Raw genomic sequence first — 20,154 nt, 5'->3', positions numbered from 1 at the left:
TTTCTGCACTTTGTTGATAAAAGTGACAAAATGATTGAAGCTCCACACTGTGAGCAACATGTTTCCAACCATCGTGTCCTCTTACTCAATCTGATTGGTGTGATTTTAATGATGCAGACTTTATACAATAACATACAAAGAATATACATTACCGTCACAAATCCATAAAAGCTAAAGTCACTTTATGTCTTCAGCACTTTATTTAAATACACCTTCCTATGGTTGGTGCTACTCTGCTCCACCTTATGACCTTCAACCACACAAACCCCGCCCCACAAAACATGGAGGTCTCAAATAAGTCTGACAGCACATTTATTTTACTGTCAGTTTAAGGTTTATATACATTAATAGTGGCTGGTGCACAGATGTAACAGTGATTGCTCAGCACTGCTCTTCCTCTCTGGAATACCTTTTTATTCACTGCAAACCGTTTTATTCTCTGCGGGAGTTTGCTTCATTCATCCTGGCCGCTGTTTACATCCCGCCAGATGCGGATGCGCAGGCAGCTCAGTGCGCAGTCGCGGAGCAGATACTGCACATGGAGCGGACATTCCCGGACTCTCTCATCATTGCTCTTGGAGACTTTAACAAAGCCAATCTGAGCCATGAGCTTCCCAAATACAAGCAGTATATTAAATGCCCGACCAGAGAGGAGAGGACATTAGACCACTGTTACAGCACGATCAGCGGGGCCTATCGTGCGGTGCCCCGCGCTTCACTCGGACTTTCTGACCACGTCATGATCCACCTAATCCCCGCGTACAGACAAAGGCTGAAGCTCTCCAAACCTGTCGTGAGGACCAAAAAACTGTGGAGCAACGAGGCTGTGGAGGAGCTTCGCACGTGTTTGGAGTCTACACAGCAAATTCAAAAGTGGTAAATGTTTTGGTGTTAATAGTCTTCTTGCAAAAGTAGAGTTAATTTTACTCTAAGCAGAGTCACATTCTTTTAATGTAACTCTGAGGTGTAAAATGATAGTAGTTAAAATCGAGTGTTAAAATCGAGTGTTTCTATGTCAAATCTGGAGGTGTTACAATGGAAACATTAACTCTTGACCTCTTAACTCTGAACTCCTACAGGGGCTATGACACCAATAGAGTAAATTCACAGACTCCGCCCCCAGCACGGCTCCAATCGAAGCTGAAGTGAAGCCGTTTCAGAACATTTTGCTCTACATATTTGAGTTGTTTGCCATGCTTGGTAAGTCATTCTTTCAAAGATTGTTTCAATTATTATCATGAGCTTTTACTTCTGTGGCTCTTTGGAGTTGAGACAAAGCTGTGTGAAAGGCATTAGCCCTGTTGCTCGGTGATAGCATAACATTCTGTTTTAGCTAGCTGAAAGGTATTGTTTGTGGGCAAATATCACAGCCTTGAAAAAAAGCTTGCATGTGAATTTTCAGTCAAACTTTTGGTCAAATACACCTAAAACAATGTCTAGAATGTGAAATATTGGTATAATGGTGCTACTTGAAGCCTGAAAACGATCGCCCATAAAAAAAAAAAGAGCAAACAGCAGTAGCTGACGTCCTGACTGGGTTCTACGTTAGCATTTAGATCCCTCCAGAGTTTTGTGCACACGGTTTAGGTAAAAATGAAAAAGGTTGAGGTTTTACATTTAGTTCAGTATTACCTGTTGCCTGTGTCCTTGTCTTTTGGGAAAATACTTTACACAAGTAATGGCTCAAAGAGGATTCCTTTTTTTTTTACTGTGCTGCAATTGATTACTGGATTATTTGTGCCATTAATTAGTGTGAACTAATTTTTATTCAATCTCCACACAGGATATGCTTGTGAAGATGGAATATGGGGGAGAGCAGAAGTGCGTTGAAGTTCCACAAAGGGATGAATGAAGGACATGCATATTGTATTGAAGAAATAAGTGATGAGAATGCTGTTATTTGCATTTACCATGTCAGACCTTTTGATAAACAAAATTCTAATGAAAGTGAGAACATGTACACTGTTACATCTTTCAGAAAATGTTTTGAAATTGTGGTGCACAGTTCAGAATAAATGTTTTTCAAAAACCATTGAGTCTTTTTAGTAAATGTTTATTTCCAAAAGAAATTTCTAGAAGTTCAGAACAGTCACATTCCCGCTTTTTAGAAGGAATTAGAAGATAACTCTTAAGTAGTTAAACTAAAATACTCTTTGAGAGTTAATATATAAACTCTTAACACCAAGTGTTAAATTATCAACTCCAGACAGATTTGGTGTTTAACACTAAATCAGAGTTAACGTACCAACTCTCCAAAAAGAGTTAAATTAACACTCTCTGGTGTGGACCCATATAGACACTTTAATAGTGTTGAAATCAAATCCGACAGTGTTAATTTGGACATGCTGGATTTCCTGTGTACAGACTGGGACACAATGAAGGCTGCTTCTAACAGCTTGGACGAGTTTACGGACACTGTCACCTCCTATATCCACTTCTGTGAGGACAGCATTGTGCCATCACGCACCAGGGTGAGTTATAACAATGACAAATCCTGGTTTGCTCCTAAACTCAAAAAGCTGTGGCTGGAAAAGAGAAAGGCGTTCAGAAGCGGAGACAGGGACTGCTACAGAGAGGCCAAGTACAGGTTCACTAAAGAAGTGGACATTGCTAAACACCAGCACTCTGAGAAGATGCAGCAGCAGATCTCAGAGAATGACTCGGCCTCTGTGTGGAAAGGTTTTAGGAATATCACCAACTGCAAGCCTAAAACCCCCCACTCCACTGATGACTTGCTCTTGGCCAACACCCTCAACGACTTTTACTGCCGTTTTGACGAGCCATCAGGCAGCCTTCACACCTCCAACGGCCCCAACAATAGAGACACTTTGGACACTCATTCCCCCACCTCTCCCCCCTCCATAGAGCCATCACCACCTTCAAACACTTCACCTACAACACCCCCCTCCTCACCCCACACAAAAGAGGATTTCACACCACCTCCTCCCACCACAACTCTTCATATTCATGAAGCAGGTGTGAGAAAGCAGTTTAAGAGTCTGAATGCTCGAAAAGCTCCCGGCCCAGACGGTGTGTCTCCTGCCACCCTCAGACACTGTGCAAACGAGCTGGCCCCAGTGTTTTCTGGCATTTTCAACTCCTCACTGCAGGCATGTCATGTGCCTGCCTGCTTCAAGTCCTCTACCATAATCCCTGTCCCCAAGAAACCTAGGATCACTGGACTAAATGACTACAGACCCGTGGCTCTGACATCTGTGGTCATGAAGTCATTTGAGCGCCTGGTTCTCTCCTATCTCAAGACCCTCACGGCCCCCCTCCTGGACCCCCTGCAGTTTGCATATAGAGCCAACAGGTCTGTAGATGACGCCATCAACATGGCCCTACACTTCATCCTGCAGCATCTGGACTCCCCAGGAACCTACGCCAGGATCCTGTTTGTGGACTTCAGCTCTGCCTTCAACTCCATCCTTCCAGACCATCTCCGAGGTAAGCTTTCCCAGATGAATGTGCCTGATCCCATCTGCCGGTGGATCACTGACTTCCTGACGGACAGGAAGCAGCATGTGAGGCTAGGAAAGAATGTCTCGGACTCCCGGACCATCAGCACCGGCTCCCCTCAGGGCTGTGTTCTTTCTCCTCTGCTCTTCTCCCTATACACCAACTGCTGCACCTCCACCCACCAGTCTGTCAAGCTAATCAAGTTTGCAGATGACACCACCGTTATTGGACTCATCTCGGACGGGGATGAGTCTGCCTACAGGAGGGAGGTTGAACATCTGGTGTCTTGGTGCAGCCACAACAACCTGGTGCTGAATGCCCAGAAGACAGTGGAGATTATTGTGGACATCAGGAAGCACACAGCTCCACTCCCCCCCATCATCCTGTCTGACACCCCCATCACCTCTGTGGACTCATTCCGCTTCCTGGGTACCACCATCACCCAGGACCTGAAGTGGGAGCCCACCATCACTTCCGTCATTAAGAAAGCCCAGCAGAGGATGTACTTCCTGAGGCAGCTGAAGAAATTCAATCTGCCAACACGGACGATGATGCAATTCTACACTGCAATCATTGAGTCCATCCTCACCTCCTCCATCACCGTGTGGTACGCTGGAGCCACTATCAGGGACAAACAGAGACTGCAGCGTGTTGTGCGCTCTGCTGAGAAGGTGATTGGCTGCAGACTCCCATCTCTGCAGGACCTGTACACCTCCAGGACACTGGGGCATGCAGCTCGGATCTCAGCTGACCCTTCTCACCCTGGACACAGTCTGTTTGACCTGCTCCCCTCAGGCAGGAGGCTCCGGTCCATTCGCACCAGAACCTCTCGCCATAAGAACAGTTTCTTCCCCTCTGCTGTCGGACACATGAACAATAACCGTATGACTGTTCCCACCACTAACACATGACCCTACGCTGTGTTCACTGCATCATTCCATGTTTGGCACTGATCACCACCTGCACTCATGTATATATCATGTATATATCTATCTACTTAGCACTTTTAATTCTTATTCTTATTTTTATTTTCATGTCTATTTAAACGTAATTTATAACAGTATGTTTGCACTGAAGCACCGCAGCAATTTCCTAATGTTGTAAACCTGCTCAACATTTGGCAATAAAACCCTTTCTGATTCTGACAGAGTAATGATGAATTTAAACAAAACCACAGCTTTTACAAGGATACACTAACGTATCTTTAATGTAATGAACATGTGCAATATTCTCACTCTTTTCTTTGTCTTTTCACACACAGTTAATCACATCAAACGTAGCAATAAACAGAAGCTTTAAATCTCACGTCACTCAGTGCTGTTTGATCAGCTGTGTGATAACATCAGTACTTAATAAGAAATAAACTTAAACTTCAACAACATTAAATGCTGCTAGTTAAAAAATAAACATTATTCTAAATGTTTCTGCAGCTTTTCTGTTTTTTTGCCCTGCTGGAGCTGATCGATGATTTCAGCAATAATGTGAAATGTTACATGAAGAAAGAGCAGAAGGAAGAAATGTTCATGTCTAAGACAAAATAATAAAAAAACAGAGTCACATTAAAGCTGTATTATGTAAATATTTGCTTTTTGATGAAAATAAATAATATAGAAGTATTTGTAAATAAATGAAGGAAATATCTCAGTTTGAATGTAGTGCCTTCCAAAATAAAAGTATCTTTTACTTGAAAAATAAATGCACAAAATCAAACATTTATCAAGTTTGATTTTACACAATAAAGAAAATATTAAACGTTCACAGTTTATTTACTATTTTATTGAGTGGTGCTGGATTTCAGTGTCATTAACAGGTTTTCAGTGTCTTGTGTTTGTTTGAATAGTTTAACTTGATGGAATGAGTTTTAATTTTAAATGTAAAAAGATTTTTTATAAAAGGTATACCTCTTGGAGTTTTGCTTCTTGTTCTGTGTTCCTGTTCTTCTCATCCTGGAGCTTGTTTTTCAGTTGCAGACAGGAGGGAGAAACATCACAGCTTTTAATAGACACACATGACACATATATAACAAATGACAAATATGACTCTTTTCTTTAATGTTCTGCAGGTCACCAAGTTCCTTTCAATGTGCTCCCTCAGAGAGGAAGTCACTGCAGAGAAGATCATCAGGACTTCTCCTCCATCCATCCAGGATGTCGAGCACAGATGCTGTCTCAGTCCATCACATCATCACAGACTCTGCCCACCCCCACCATGCACTGTTCTACCTGCTGCCCTCTGGAAAGAGGTTTAGCAGCATCAGGACCAGGATAGCCAGATGTTACAATAGTTTACAATAGTTTGCTCAGCAGCTCACTGTGCAGCTGGATATTGGACTTCCTGAGCAACAGACCCCAGAACGTCAGAATGGGAGAGCACACCTCCTCCATCCTCATTCTGAATGTGGGTGTCCCACAGGTGTGTGTCCTCAGTCCCCTCTTATACTCACTTTTCACCCATGACTGTTCACCAATCCACACCAGTAACACCAATATAAAATTTGCTGTTTACACCACCATCATAGGACTGATCAAGTACAATGATTATTCAGCCTACAGACGTTCAGCATCTGAAGCAATGGTGTGACGACAACAACCTGCATCTGAACACAGCCACGACCAAGGAGATGGTAATCGACTTCAGAAGAACAAAGCGATCTGAGCACTCTACCCTCTACATTGATGGGGAGGAGGTAGAAAATGTAGAAAGAGTCCACATCTCGGGCAGCCTTACCTGGTCCACAAACATCTCCCACCAGGTAGGGAAAACCCAAGAAAGGATGTACTTCCTCAGGAAACTACGTCAGGCCCAATTACCCAAGAGACTGCTAGTAAACTTCTACCGCTCCACCATCGAGGGCCTTCTGACTTACTGCTGCACACTCTGGTCCAACTGCTGCACCGCAGAGGACAAGAGGAAACTGCAGCGGGTGGTGAGGGCAGCAGAGCGGGCAATCGGCACTTCACTAACCCCCCTCAGAGACATCTATCCTGGAAGACTTCAGCCGAAAGCCAGCATCATCATCAAAGACCCCTTGCACCCCCCCGGTCAAAGCCCTACCTCCACCTTGATTGGAGGATAACTGCACTGCCAACACTCATGGACATTACACCTTATTTATAAATCGTATTTCTATTTATACTTCAATGCAACCAACACCCCGACCTCTTTAAACTATTAATTATAACCTTATTTAGTGTATGTGCGTGTATGTAAAACTACATATCTTTCTTGTGTATAGCTCTGTGTAAATAATCATTCTGTACATTCAATAATCTTTAATCCTACAACTGTTTACAACTTGCATAGTTCCCATTTCTGTATAGCTGTATATCTCAAATTTCTGTAAAGTTATTTATTTCATATTCTGTATAGTTTTTCATATTTATATCCTGTTCATAGCCTGTACATAGCTTGTACTCACTACAGCCTGTACATACTTAGTTATAGAATATTCACAACATACTTCATACCGTGTACATTATAACATACCATAATAGACCCATTTCTCTAATATACTTACATATCTATACTATTGCTAATATATATTGTAATATATCTATATCACTAAAGCACTTCTGGATGGATGCAAACTGCATTTCGTTGCCCTGTACCTGTGCATGTGCAATGACAATAAAGTTGAATTCTAATTCTATTCTATTCTAAATGTAAATTTGTCTGTTATTGTGTAAATACTTAACGCTATTGTGTACTTCACACACATGGAGAAATGCCAAACTGACTTTCATTGTTCTTCTAACAGTGACAATAAAAAGCTATACTATTCTATTTCATTCTCCACCCATTAGCACACCAACCATCCACCCTGACTGCCTCCCCCTCCCCTCTGTTAAAAGTTGTGTTTGGTTGAATTGAGAACACAAACTGCTGCTCGACAAAACTGCAGGAATATAAGTGCACAGGTCTGTGATCATTGGGAAGATGACAGCATCACATGTTTCCATGTTTACCTTTGTCTGCAGAGAGATGCTTTCACTGAGCTTTGACTCCAGCGTAAGAAATGTTTCCATCAGCTTCTGAATGAATTCAGCCGTCTCAGAGTTGATTGTCTGTCAGAAATAAAGACAGATGTTGATGTTTCTGCAGCACTTTGTTGATAAAAGTGACAAAATGATTGAAGCTCCACACTGTGAGCAACATGTTTCCAACCATCGTGTCCTCTTACTCAATCTGATTGGTGTGATTTTAATGATACAGACTGTACAGAGCAATATATAAAGAAAATACATTATTTTGATTGCAGTCACAAATCCATAAAAGCTAAAGTCACTTTATGTCTTCAGCACTTTATTTAAATACACCTTCCTATGGTTGGTGCTACTCTGCTCCACCTTATGACCCTCAACCACACAAACCCCGCCCCACAAAACATGGAGGTCTCAAATAAGTCTGACAGCACATTTATTTTACTGTCAGTTTAAGGTTTATAGAGTAATGATGAATTTAAACATGACCACAGCTTTTACAAGGATACACTAACGTATCTTTAATGTAATGAACATGTCAATATGTCTTTGTCTCTTCACACACAGTTAATCACATCAAACGTAGCAATAAACAGACACTTTAAATCTCACTTCACTCAGTGCTGTTTGATCAGCTGTGTGATAACATCAGTACTTAATAAGAAATAAACTCAAACAACAACATCATTAAATGCTGCTAGTTAAAAAAATAAACAAACATCCTTTTTTACCCACATCCAGAAAATCTCTGTAAAGGAGGCGACTCTGTTCATTTACTGAGATCAACATGTTTGCATATCAGAAATTCTTTTTCTCATATTTTAGACCTTTAGATTCATGTATTTACATAGTGCAGTGTGATAGTGAGTAAATGCTGATGTTCACGATTATACTATTCATAAGCTGAGTCAGCAAAATCACAAAGTTTATAACTGAAAGACAAACCTGCTGATTTTTGGACTCCAGCTGATTATTCAGTTTCTCTGCTGCTTCTTTCACCTCCTTGAGCTGATTGATGATTTTAGTATTCTTCTTCCCCTGCAGCTGAAATGGTACATGAAGAAAGAGCAGAAGGAAGAAATGTTCATGTTTAAGACACAATAATGAAACACAACCAGAGTCACATTAAAGCTGTATGATGTAAATATAAGGGAGCTGATGTAGCATGATGCTAACAACATTAAGTGTTGTGGGATGATGTTAAATCTAACGCGGTGTTCTTTAATTATTTTTACTTCTTTTTTTCTCAATGTTGTGCTACAAAACAATTCACATTAAGCAGAAAGTCACAGAGAGTTACACGCTGAGTGCACAGGTCTGTGATCATTGGGAGGATGACAGCATCACATGTGTCCATGTTTACCTCTGTGTGCTGAGTGATGCTTTCACTGAGCTTTGTAAGAAATGTTTCCATCAGCTTCTGAATGAATTCATTCCTCTCAGGTTTGATCGTCTGTGAGAAAGAAAGACAGACAGATGTTGATGTTTCTGCAGCACTTTGTTGATAAAAGTGACAAAATGATTGAAGCTCCACACTGTGAACAACATGTTTCCAACCATCGTGTCCTCTTACTCAATCAGATTGGTGTGATTTTAATGATACAGACTGTACAGAGCAATATAAAGAAGAAAATACATTATTGTGATTACAGTCACAAACACATGAAAACTATCCGTACATTCTCTTCCACTTATCCCCAGCTGTGTAATGTGAGCGGTAATTTGCACCCTGGACAGGTTGCCAGTCTGTCACAGGGTTAACACACAGATACAGACAACCATTCACTCTCACACTGTGGTAGGAAGCCAGAGCACCCACACTTTACAATAGAGTGATATATAAAAACTAATACTTGATGAAGCATTTCTAAATAAATGGACAGGTCAGCAGTCTATCGCAGGGCTAACACAGAGACAGACAACCATTCACAGCTTTGAGCAATTTAGGATCATCTGTTAAACTGACCAAACTAACTGCTTGTCTTTGGACTGTGGGAGGAAGCCGGAGTGTACCCTTACAGACACAGGGAGAACATGCAAATCCCAGCCCGGTGTTGGAGTCAAACCCAAGACCTTCTTGCATCTTGGCAACGATGCTAACCACCACGTCACTGTGCTGCCCTGTTTGAACATGCTGGCTCCCAAATTAGTTCAAACCCAACTGCACAAAATCTAATATTTATTAAATCTAGTTTGACACGACGAAGAAAAGAATTTGACTTTGATGTGAATTAACTGTTCTGAATGACACATGACTTTGTAATTAGGTGTTTAGGCTCAAACTGCTTTGAGCCTAAAAACGTTGAAATGAAAGCTGTTATGCTGTTCGTTTATTTGGCAGATTTTGCATAAAAAGAGATGAAAGAGGCTAAACTGAGCACCATAGTGAGAAGTTAAAGTTGTTGTACTTTTTTGTTTTGTTTGGGGTTTTGTCCATATTGCAGTTGCGATACTTCAGCTAGTCCTACAAAAAGGACGAACATAAAGGGAGTGGTGTGTTTTAAGTGTCAGGTAACTTCAAATGGGACATTACAGCCAAATTTGGCCCGCAGCCTAATTACGTTTGGCCCGCGGGCCAGAGTTTGACACCTATGCTTTAAGACCTACCATAGAACCAAGTCTGCCAGAGCTTATATTATATTTTTACATGCTGTAGTGCCATTTTTTGGAGCTTTTCAAGTTGCTATAGATCAATACAACCATTACAGCCCAAATTTTAATAATATGCATGCATTAAGTGCATAGTAATTACATAAATTGCAAAAAAGTGCAATAAACTACAAAAAATTGAACATTGTTTTTGTTTTTTTAACATATATTTGTAGTTAGAGAAATTTAAGAGGCTTATCCCTCAAAACTGTAATTACAAAAAAGTTGCACAAACTAGTTTCCCACCACTGGAAATTTATTTTAAGTGTCTTCATAGTTTTATTTTTGAAATACACCAATTTTTATATACTGCAGGAAAAACGAAAATAAATATTATAGTGCAAATATGCAAAAAAGCAGCATATGCATCAAAATAAACTTTTTCCAGCAGTGCAATATGAGTCCTAAGCATCCCAGAAACGACACAGAAAGTCATAAAGTCAAACATAACTTTTAAAAACACCAGGATAAGCTCATGAGGCCTTGATGGTAAAAAAAACTACATTTCCGTGAAAATGACGTCACTTCCGGTTTCGGGCAGGTCATGGCGGACATGTGATAGTTCACGCTGATGGACGTAGGAAGTGTTACAAACAGCTGATCGGATCGGCAAAGCGTGTTTCTGGAATATTGTGTCTTTGTTGCTGCAAGTGCTTTTTATGCAGTTTTTGCAAAGCTTTATGTGGAAGGAAACCGTGACCGAGGACAAGCTGATGGCATAAGATGTAAGTACAACTCCTCCGGTTTCATATGCAAAAAACATTATTGCGCTAGCTTACGTGGTTGCAGTGCTACCTGGATTTAAAAATAGTTACGCAAAACGGAGCGTGCCCGCTCTGACCGGCTTTAAAGGGTTAAAAAGGAAAAGGCTGAAAATTTGAATAGTTAAAAGTTGTACTGTGACTAGTTGGTTTTTGTATTATATGATTTATTTATTACATTTTATGTGGAGTGAATAAATAAAAGTATATTTACAGTGGCCCCTAGAGACAAAGCACGTACAAACTCCGAAGCACGTACAAACTCCGAAGCACGTACAAAACACAACAGAAGTGCTCCAGGGGCCCGTTCTTCGTACGTCGCTCACTACATCCAAGATCAAATGACACATCCAAGACCAAACCATCGCGCTAACCGTGAGCTCGCTAATCCGGTTCCCCGAACACACCTGTTGTTGACGATTAGTACAGCTGGACGCAGTAATGTGACATCACTGGGTGTCGTAAAAGGGGCTACGCATCGATAGTAGAAACATTGATCGGCAACCCGCTGATTGGTCGGCGAAAATGTCGAAGGGGCGCGCTCGGTATTTTCCGGCAGCAGAGCAAGAACTCATGAGTGAGGGATTTCAGGAGTTTCAGAGTTTAATTAAAACGCAAGGGAACACTGCAAAGGCTGCAAAAGCAAGGAGAGAGGGCTGGCAGAAAGTTGCTGACTAATCAAACTCGTAGGTAATTTAATAATAATAATAATAATGGATTGGGTTTATATAGCGCTTTCCAAGGCACCCAAAGCGCTTTACGATACCACTATTCATTCACTCTCACATTCACACACTGGTGGAAGTAGCTACGGTTGTAGCCACAGCTGCCCTGGGACAGACTGACAGAAGTCAGGCTGCCATATCGCGCCATCGGCCCCTCTGGCCAACACCAGTAGGCGGTAGGGTAGATCTATCATATGACACTATATTGTCCAATATTATATTACATTATATTATATTATAATATGTTATATTATATCCCCTTTCACATTAGAGCCACAACAGGACCCACAAGAACATGGGAACAAGTAAAAGTGAAATACAGGAGTATTCTACAGAATGGTAATATTTATCTCTTATATTGCTTTGCGTCTCTTGGCAAGATAATGCTGGCCTGTAATAATCTGTTTGTTTGTTCATAACAGCAACCAAGAAAAGGGCAGAGCACAAAAAGACAGGTGGTGGTCCTGCACCCCCTCGTCAACAAGTTGGTTAAGTAAATAATACCCTCACGGGAATATCGATATATCTCAATGAGCACACTGTCGCGCTGAGCTAAAGGATCCTGTCTATCCCGCAATATACGCTGAATTCTGAGGACTCTCCTTATCAATCTTGCACCTTCCGCAATGGGTGGCTCGCGTAAACGGACAGGACATGGCTGCGACAGGCTTCCCAAATCCACCTTCGCTTTTATAGCCGTGGTCTCCCATCTTGATTACACAAAGTAATTTACAATTACTACTCTGAAATATGAATTACATCTGTAATAATCACATACATGTAATAGAATGTTAATAGTACATTTCCCTTTTTTAGGAAATGACCTGTATGTATCTGTGTGACATCAATACAAGGATTGATGTCACACAGATACATACTGCATTATCTTTAGTTACATTGATGTTATTTATTTATGGTGAAACAGTGGTGGAATATCGCTGTTGCTTTCGTATAAATGAAGCGGACATACCTGCGTGGCCGCGATCTAATCCGGTTTACATAAAGTAAACCTGCAACCGAGCAGGTTTAGGCTTACGGCTCTGTTGCTATGGCAGAAAGTCCCGGATGAGCTTCGGGGAACCGAACGATCCAAGATCACGCGAAATCGTCAACAATCTAATCCAGCTAACTTACTTAGCGAGGTACGAAGAACGGGCCCCAGGATGCTAGGCCCAGTGTTGAGCTTTTGTTACCTAGTGGCTACACAAGCCAGCAAGTACCAACGACCGGATTTGGTGTGTGGTAGTAACAGGTAAATAAACTTTTCTTTTTTAATTATTTGAATATATGTGACTGCTTGTGTATAAATACACAAACAATACACATATGCTTTCATGCTTTCAATCGTGTAATTTAAGTGATCTAGGTAGCTCTGTTTTGTGTTTTGAGTTTGTACGTGTTTTGTCTCTAGGGGCCACCGTATATATTTATATATAAAAATATATATAAATAAAACTAATTTTTACATTAGTAATTCCTTTTGTGCATAATTTTATATTATTGTTAATAATAAATTAATTAAAGCAACAAAACAACCTAAAGAGCCGGTTCAGAGCCAAAAGAGTCGACTCTTTTTAGTGAGCCGAGCTGAAAGAGCCGGTTCTCTAAAAAGAACCGGAAATCCCATCACTATATGTCAGTGTTTGAGGGCTCAGTGTGTATATTAGCCTTTATATGGGCAGCTTTCATGTCTTCTTAAAGGTCCAGCTGCCATAAGTCTGACCCTCTACAATGGAGGCAACAAAAACTTTTAAATTTTCTTTTTTTTGTCTGCTCAATCTCTACATAAGTGATTCAAACTAAATACACTTATTAGAACTAAAATTTACACTGAACTAATGTTTGTATTCCTATTTACTGATATTATTTTATTATTAGTTAGCTTTGGGGAAAAAATTGCTGTTAGAAACGTCTTTCAAAGAGCTACTTTTACTTTCTTACTTTGTGTAAATTTCAAAGTCTGTAGTTTTTCACTTTTACTGAAAGTAAATTGAATCAGTAGTTTAACTTTTACTGAGTATTTTTAACACTAGTATCTGTACATTAAATTAAGTACAGAATATCTCTACTTTTGTCAACTGTGTTGTCGTCATTAGGAGGAAGATTTGTGTCAGTTTGTGGGATTGTACTCCCTTACGTTATATGTAAGAGTATAATGTATATTACTTTAAGTGTAATGTGAATTACAGCATGAGCAACACTGGTTAAAGCCACAATCAATAAATCTGCATATATGACATAAAACACAATGATGAGGTAAAAAAAACCTTTTTTTTGTATTTTTTTTTATTTTTGTTATCTTTTTTGGGGTGGTATTTTTAAATCAATATGTTTCTTTTTTTTGTGTGTTTGTTGGTGATGTGTTGTCATCACACAAGGTCCAGTTCCCATCCAGGAAAGGTTTGATTATATTAAAAAAAAATAACAGAAACTGTGGTGACATTACTGGTGTCATAATCTAATAATGATAATGTGAAACACATTATTTCTGTTTCATTCCTTTAAATCAAAAGAGAATTCTTTCTACTCAACCTTAGTAAATGCCCAAAATGCAGCTAGTTTCTGTGTGGTAACTGTGTGCAGGTTTTTTTCTCCTTTTTTCTGTTGAGCTTTATTTCAGGTAATTTAATTGTGAATTACTTATTAGTGTTTCATCTAATTTCTGAAAACAATGTATATTTTGATATTTAACTTATTCATGTTTATCTACTCACGTATGAAGTCTGCTTCTTAGTTTTGGTAGATGAGCTGCTCGTATTTCGTTTCTCTGCCTCTGTTGTCATCAGAGGATCCTCAGCATCTCCCCCACCAGGGTGATCTCTTGTCCTTCTGGTGGTGTCTTTTTGAAATTAAAGTTAAATAAAAAGGAAATGCCCAAACTTGGATTAAAATATTAAACCTCTCATCAGAGTCTCAATGAAAACTTTGATTCCTACATAAACTATAATTAATCAGTGACTTACTCATCATGTGTTTCCTCTTTCTACGTAAAAGAACAACAGCTGATAAAATTAACAGCATGATGCAAAGAGCCAAACTAACAGCCAAAACGATGATGACAGCTGAAGAACTGGACGGGATCTCAAAGAAATCCTCTGAAATGGTAAAAAACAAAACACATTTCTAGAAATCTGGACTTCAGATGTTCAAAAAGTGTTTCTATAAATGTAATAATATAATTTGAACCTGGAACATGTATGTGTGTCTCTCTGCTCTTGCTTATTTGCTTCTGTTGGACTCTGCAGGTGATGTTGTTGCTGTGTCTCTTCTCCACAGTCACTCTGCTGCTGACAGTATAGAGGTCATCAGGACCTCTGAGGGTCTCTGTAGGTCCAGCAGAGAGGAGGTTTCCCTCACCGTCCAACCACAGCAGCTCAGGCTCTGGATACCAGCCTGCAGACTCACACTGTAACACCACTCCTGCTCTGTTTTTGTCAATCCCTGATAAACTGATGACAGGTGAGGTGGCAGCATCTGATGCTGAGCAAAAGAAAAAATGGAATTTAAAAGTCAAGGGGCATTAATGATATTATAAGATTAAAAAATATACTTGTGTACCTGTAAAGCTAATAGAGTTATGAATTTCTAAGTTTGGTTACTTACAAAGAAATGAACTGTCTCAAATTTTTATGTCATGCCTTAATTTTAAACAAGGAAAAAAGACCATCAACCAAAAGCCCAGAAAAAAGATGTTACAGAATCAATTTCTTCCAATTCAACCTCTCCATCACCATGGGCAAGGACAAAGAGCTTTCAAATGATCCCAGGGACAAGACTATACAATCAAGACCATCAACATGAAGCTACTTACCAACAACTAGCTTAACTAAAGCTTCTTTTTCCAAATCTGGAATATAGCATTTGTATGTCCCTGTATCGTTAAATTTCACTTTGGAGATTTTCAGTGAAATATTTCCGTACTTGAGTTCATCAACAAACAATGACGTCCTTCCTTTGAAAGAAGGGTTTTTTAATTTTTCAAGTTCCTGACTGGCACGTGAAACGTAGACAAATCTAGGGTCAAGTGAAGATCTTGTCCACTCCAGTGTCTTTGTAGAAACATCGTATGCAGGTTCCAGATGACATGGCAAAATTACATCATCACCAGCTCTTGCCACCAGTGCCTGAGATGGACCAATCAACTGAGGCTGACCTGAAAACAAGTAATCATAATTCTTAAATAAGAAATGGCCAGAAGGGATTGTTTTTAGCATTATCTCACAATATTTTTTTAAATTACTGAACCTAAAGGTGTGATGTGGAGACTAGATGCATGTAAACTGTAAACTTTTATGTTCACCCCAAGTTGTTATTTCCCTTTAAGAGACAATTCACCTCAAACTGTCATGTATTTATGTCTAGACTAAATTGGTGCTAGCAGAGGCCAACAGCATCACATGGCCTCTGCCAGTGGATCATGGCAGATGAGTGAAGAGCATGAATGGATTCTAAATATCACAATTACTATGAATTTGTAACGGGCTAAAATTGTTTCAGCAATTCTCTGCAAGATGTAGCTGTGCAGTCAGCCATGTTTCTAACAAGCATATTCTCTGATTCTAAAACTATTAAGATTATTGTTGGTGCCAGAGTACAGTGTATGTTGATGTATAATACTGTATACCTATCCTATTCAAATACCTCTGCTGACAGAAACTGAAAAGCTGTTTTGTATCCTGCCAGTGTTGCTTTGACTTATTAAACATGGATCTCAATGAAGGCATGTTTCAAGCACAAATATAAATAATTAAAATGTGTGCTTCAAATATGACAAAAAACCACAACAATATTTATTTATGCATGAATTACCATTACAGACATCCTTTAGGAGAATGTGGAAGATCAGAACACTGAAAGCTTTGAGCAGTGGTTGAGGAAACAGTCCATTCTGCTGATGAGTCATCCTGCAGCTCTGAAAACAGACAGATAACATTAACACAATAGAAACCACTGCTGACTGGAAAATTCTGTTTTGTGTTTCAGTAACATAAGTTGTACAATTAGGACTAAATGAATTCCTGGGCTCTGTCATCTAACTTGCATATCTACATAAATCATGCTTTTCTTTGTAGCAGTACTTCACTGAGTGTAGATCATCCTATCTGCCTTATGCAATTACAGTACTTTCACCTATTGTAAAGTTACAGATACATCTGGTTTATAGATGACCTGACCTACATGAAAGCTTCAGAACAACTCACACTTGGACTATATTCTTCAAACCAAGTTTGACTCTAACGGTTTTAACAGTTTTTTAGACAGAAATTACATGTCCCATTAATAAAACATTAAATTTAGAAGACAACGCACCTGTTGACTGTGCTCTCTCTCTGCAACTCACTGAATTACTGTGAAAGAAAAACAAGTACAAATGATCAGTGATAGTTTCACTTTCACTGTCTTTGTGTAGGTGAACTTTGAGGCTGTTACTAAGTAACACATAAATTTCAGAAACACTGCAGCGGCAATAAAAAAACAGTGTTAGTGAGGACTGTTTCTTTGTTATCTTATAAAGCTCATAAAGAGTTTGTAGTTGTTTGCTGTATTTTTGCTTTGGAGCAGATTTGCTGATAAATCTCTTACAATCTTATAGAAATGTGAAAGTAAGAGTTAAACTGTAAAAAACAAAGTAAAAGAAAGAAAGCTCGGACAGTGTTGTCCATTTGGTTTACCAAATGGACAACACTGTTTACCTCAGTACAGATTACTCAGAGAAAATCCTCTTTGTTCTCCCTGAGGGTTAGTCCATGGCCCCATGGTAGTTCTGCCCCTCAACACTTCCATTACACTTCATTACAACTTGGGGCCCGCTAGATATAAGTTTGCCCTCCCCACACATCTCCACAGTTCTCAGTGGAATATAGAGCAATGTTCTACTCCATACTACATACCAGTTAGTGGCAGTAATGTATTGTGGAGGTTTGGTCCCTGGCTCAGCTGCAGGGGAGGCGTGGGTCACGTCAATAAACGCTTCACAGTGATAAAAACATATCAGTGTGTCGGGTCAAATTTTATATGTACCATGGTTCATTGTACCATGTGTTCACATTTGCTGGGTATGAGCTTAAAAAAGCCTTTACTTTTGTTAATTTATTTATTTATTTCGACTAACAGTCAAAAAATAAATATTGAACAGAAAAAAATCCTGTAGAGAACTGCCAAATTAAAATGCTTTATTTTAGGATTATGCAGTTCTGTTATTCCAACTTAATGTAGCTGAGTTGGACCAACTTGGACTAATTGATGAATTACAGTTTTTCTGAATTGCTAAAATACATTTCCTAAAATCTCATCTCTTTGTCTCAAAACACTAAACACAAAGTGTAAAATTCAAGCTACACTCACATAACCTTTAACTTGTCTTGCAAAACCAAACATTTGACCCAAAACTATTTTAACTTTACTCAAAATCAACCACTAGTCCCAAAAGCCACACCAAACCAGCCAATGTGCAAACACAACTTAGCAACAATTACACACTACAAAAATAAATACAAAACACTGTGAGGTAGCTGGAAAATAATATTTATCTATTCATTTATTTATTCTTGTACTCACATTTTACCAAAAAACAGAATTGCAGTTAAAAAAAAAGTATTTTTACAACATTTTCAGATAATTTATCCTGCCTCAGCCTCTGTGGTGGGTCTGGCCACAGGACTTCATCCACATTACATGCTATGGTCTCCCTTGCAATGCAACGGAGAAGGAATCGTTTAGCATGCCCAATCCAGCTCTGGGAAGATTCCACTCCTATCTCACCACATGCTCCATTCACTGCTTGAAGTAGATTTGTGTGTAAGGGCTTTGGTCTTATAATTTACATCTTCATGCTGAGAAAAACTCCTCGATAGGGTTCAAAAAGGGAGAGTATGGTAAATGGCCTGCATTTGTATAGCGCTTTACTCATTCCATAAGGACCCCAAAGCGCTTTACACTACATTCAGTCATCCACCCATTCACACACTGGTGATGGCAAGCTACATTGTAGCCACAGCCACCCTGGGGTGCACTGACAGAGGCGAGGCTGCCGGACACTGGCGCCACCGGGCCCTCTGACCACCACCAGTAGGCAAACATGGGGTTAGTATCTTGCCCAAGGATGTTTGGCATGTAGCCAGGAGGCAGCCTGGGATTGAACCACCGACCTTCTGATTAGTGGCTGACCTGCTCTGTCACCTGAGCTACAGCCAGGAGGAAACACATTGATAAAATGCTGCTCATTGTGAAACCAGTTGCATATTCTTGGACCCCGGAGAAAAGGTATTATTGGCCCAAATGATATGGGATGCTCTGCCTGCTCGCGATCTCTCTACTCAAGCAAAGCATCAGAATCAGAATCAGAATCAGAAAGGGGTTTATTGCCAAATGTTGAGCAGGTTTACAACATTAGGAAATTGCTGCGGTGCTTCAGTGCAAACATACTGTCATAGAAAAATAAAAATAAGTATAAGAATTAAAAGTGCTATGTAGAAGATACGTGCATGAGATATACATGAGATATACATGAGATATATACATGAGAATAAGAATTAAAAGTGCTACGTAGACCATCCAGGAATGTTGCTAGAAGTTCGGTGTTGTATGGCTCAACAGTGACATGACTGTGGAGAACCCCATGCTGATGGCAGCACAGATAGTTAGATTTCCACCACGCTGACCAGGCAGTTCACTAATGGCACACTGACCTATGACATTGCGACCTTTTCTTCTCCTTTTTGCTAGATGTTGTCTTCTATAATCCACTGCTGTATTTCAATTCTAAACAAAATACCATTTAGTTATACAGTTTTTTCTGATTGCTTAAGCACATTTTTTGTAACTATTGGCTAATTTTGCAAAACTCTTCACACAAACAGTACACACAAGCCATCATCTACTAAGCACACAATGCGCCAACTGCACACTGATGGTATGAATACAAAACACATCTGGCTTTTGCTTTCTCTGTGCACAAGGTAGGCTATGTCAGTTTGAGCTCATACTTCTGCCATAGATCCATAAGCATAGAGGGATCCAAACTTCAAGTACTGGTGTTTATTCAAACACATCAAAACAAACACAAGTGTTTATTTCCAAGTATAGGATTATTTGCAATCGCCATAATGACTATATGGGTTTCTTGGTCTGCAGTGAACATGCTTCCTCTGCCCCAGCATCTGGTCATCTAGCAATTCTGTAAAGTAACAATTTCAGTATTTTTACATCAATGGTATTGGTGTGTTTCTCATTGGCATATGGCAGTGCTACAAATCTTTGTGCAAAGTGACTGTACTAACCGATTCTCATTTCAAAATGTCCTTATGATGCTTGCTACAGTGTAGCGGCTCGAGTTAGGCTGGACCCGTTGGCCAGCTTCCCTCAGGGTCATTCCACGGTTGATTACATGGTCCACTATTGTAGCTCTGATGTCATCAGCAATTCTATTTCTTACTCTTCTTACCCTTCCTCTCCCCCTCCTCGTCCTCTCCCCCCTCCTCGTCTTCCTCTTGCTCCTCCTTGTCCTTGTCGTCCTCTTCATCCTACTTCTTCACCTCCACGTCCTCTTCCTCGGCCTCCTCTAATTCTGACTCTTTCTGC

General features: G+C 39.9%; 1 protein-coding gene across 2 annotated transcripts in view; it reads right to left on the bottom strand.

Annotated features, from left to right (window-relative positions):
- LOC146579117 (uncharacterized) overlaps window positions 1-20,154 on the bottom strand; it is an 87,483-nt gene that overhangs the window by 64,510 nt on the left and 2,819 nt on the right. For both annotated transcript variants that reach the window (XM_085261220.1, XM_085261227.1), the window contains exons 2-11: window positions 16,885-16,922; window positions 16,384-16,486; window positions 15,386-15,727; window positions 14,761-15,054; window positions 14,538-14,669; window positions 14,289-14,413; window positions 8,803-8,892; window positions 8,385-8,483; window positions 7,425-7,523; window positions 5,361-5,411 (exon numbers count right to left, since the gene is read on the bottom strand). In XM_085261220.1, coding sequence (XP_085117346.1) covers window positions 5,361-5,411; window positions 7,425-7,523; window positions 8,385-8,483; window positions 8,803-8,892; window positions 14,289-14,413; window positions 14,538-14,669; window positions 14,761-15,054; window positions 15,386-15,727; window positions 16,384-16,477 — 1,326 coding nt within the window. In that variant the 5' untranslated portion in view covers window positions 16,478-16,486; window positions 16,885-16,922. The remainder of the gene's footprint in view (window positions 1-5,360; window positions 5,412-7,424; window positions 7,524-8,384; window positions 8,484-8,802; window positions 8,893-14,288; window positions 14,414-14,537; window positions 14,670-14,760; window positions 15,055-15,385; window positions 15,728-16,383; window positions 16,487-16,884; window positions 16,923-20,154) is intronic.

The sequence above is a fragment of the Mchenga conophoros genome, linkage group LG3 (genome assembly GCF_057382185.1).
Source record: "Mchenga conophoros isolate Kocher_MC1m ecotype Shallow Benthic linkage group LG3, M_conophoros_male_GT1.1, whole genome shotgun sequence".
Taxonomy (NCBI): domain Eukaryota; kingdom Metazoa; phylum Chordata; class Actinopteri; order Cichliformes; family Cichlidae; genus Mchenga; species Mchenga conophoros.
The sequence above is the reverse complement of the archived record's forward strand: the minus strand, read 5'-3'. Positions and strand labels throughout refer to the sequence as shown.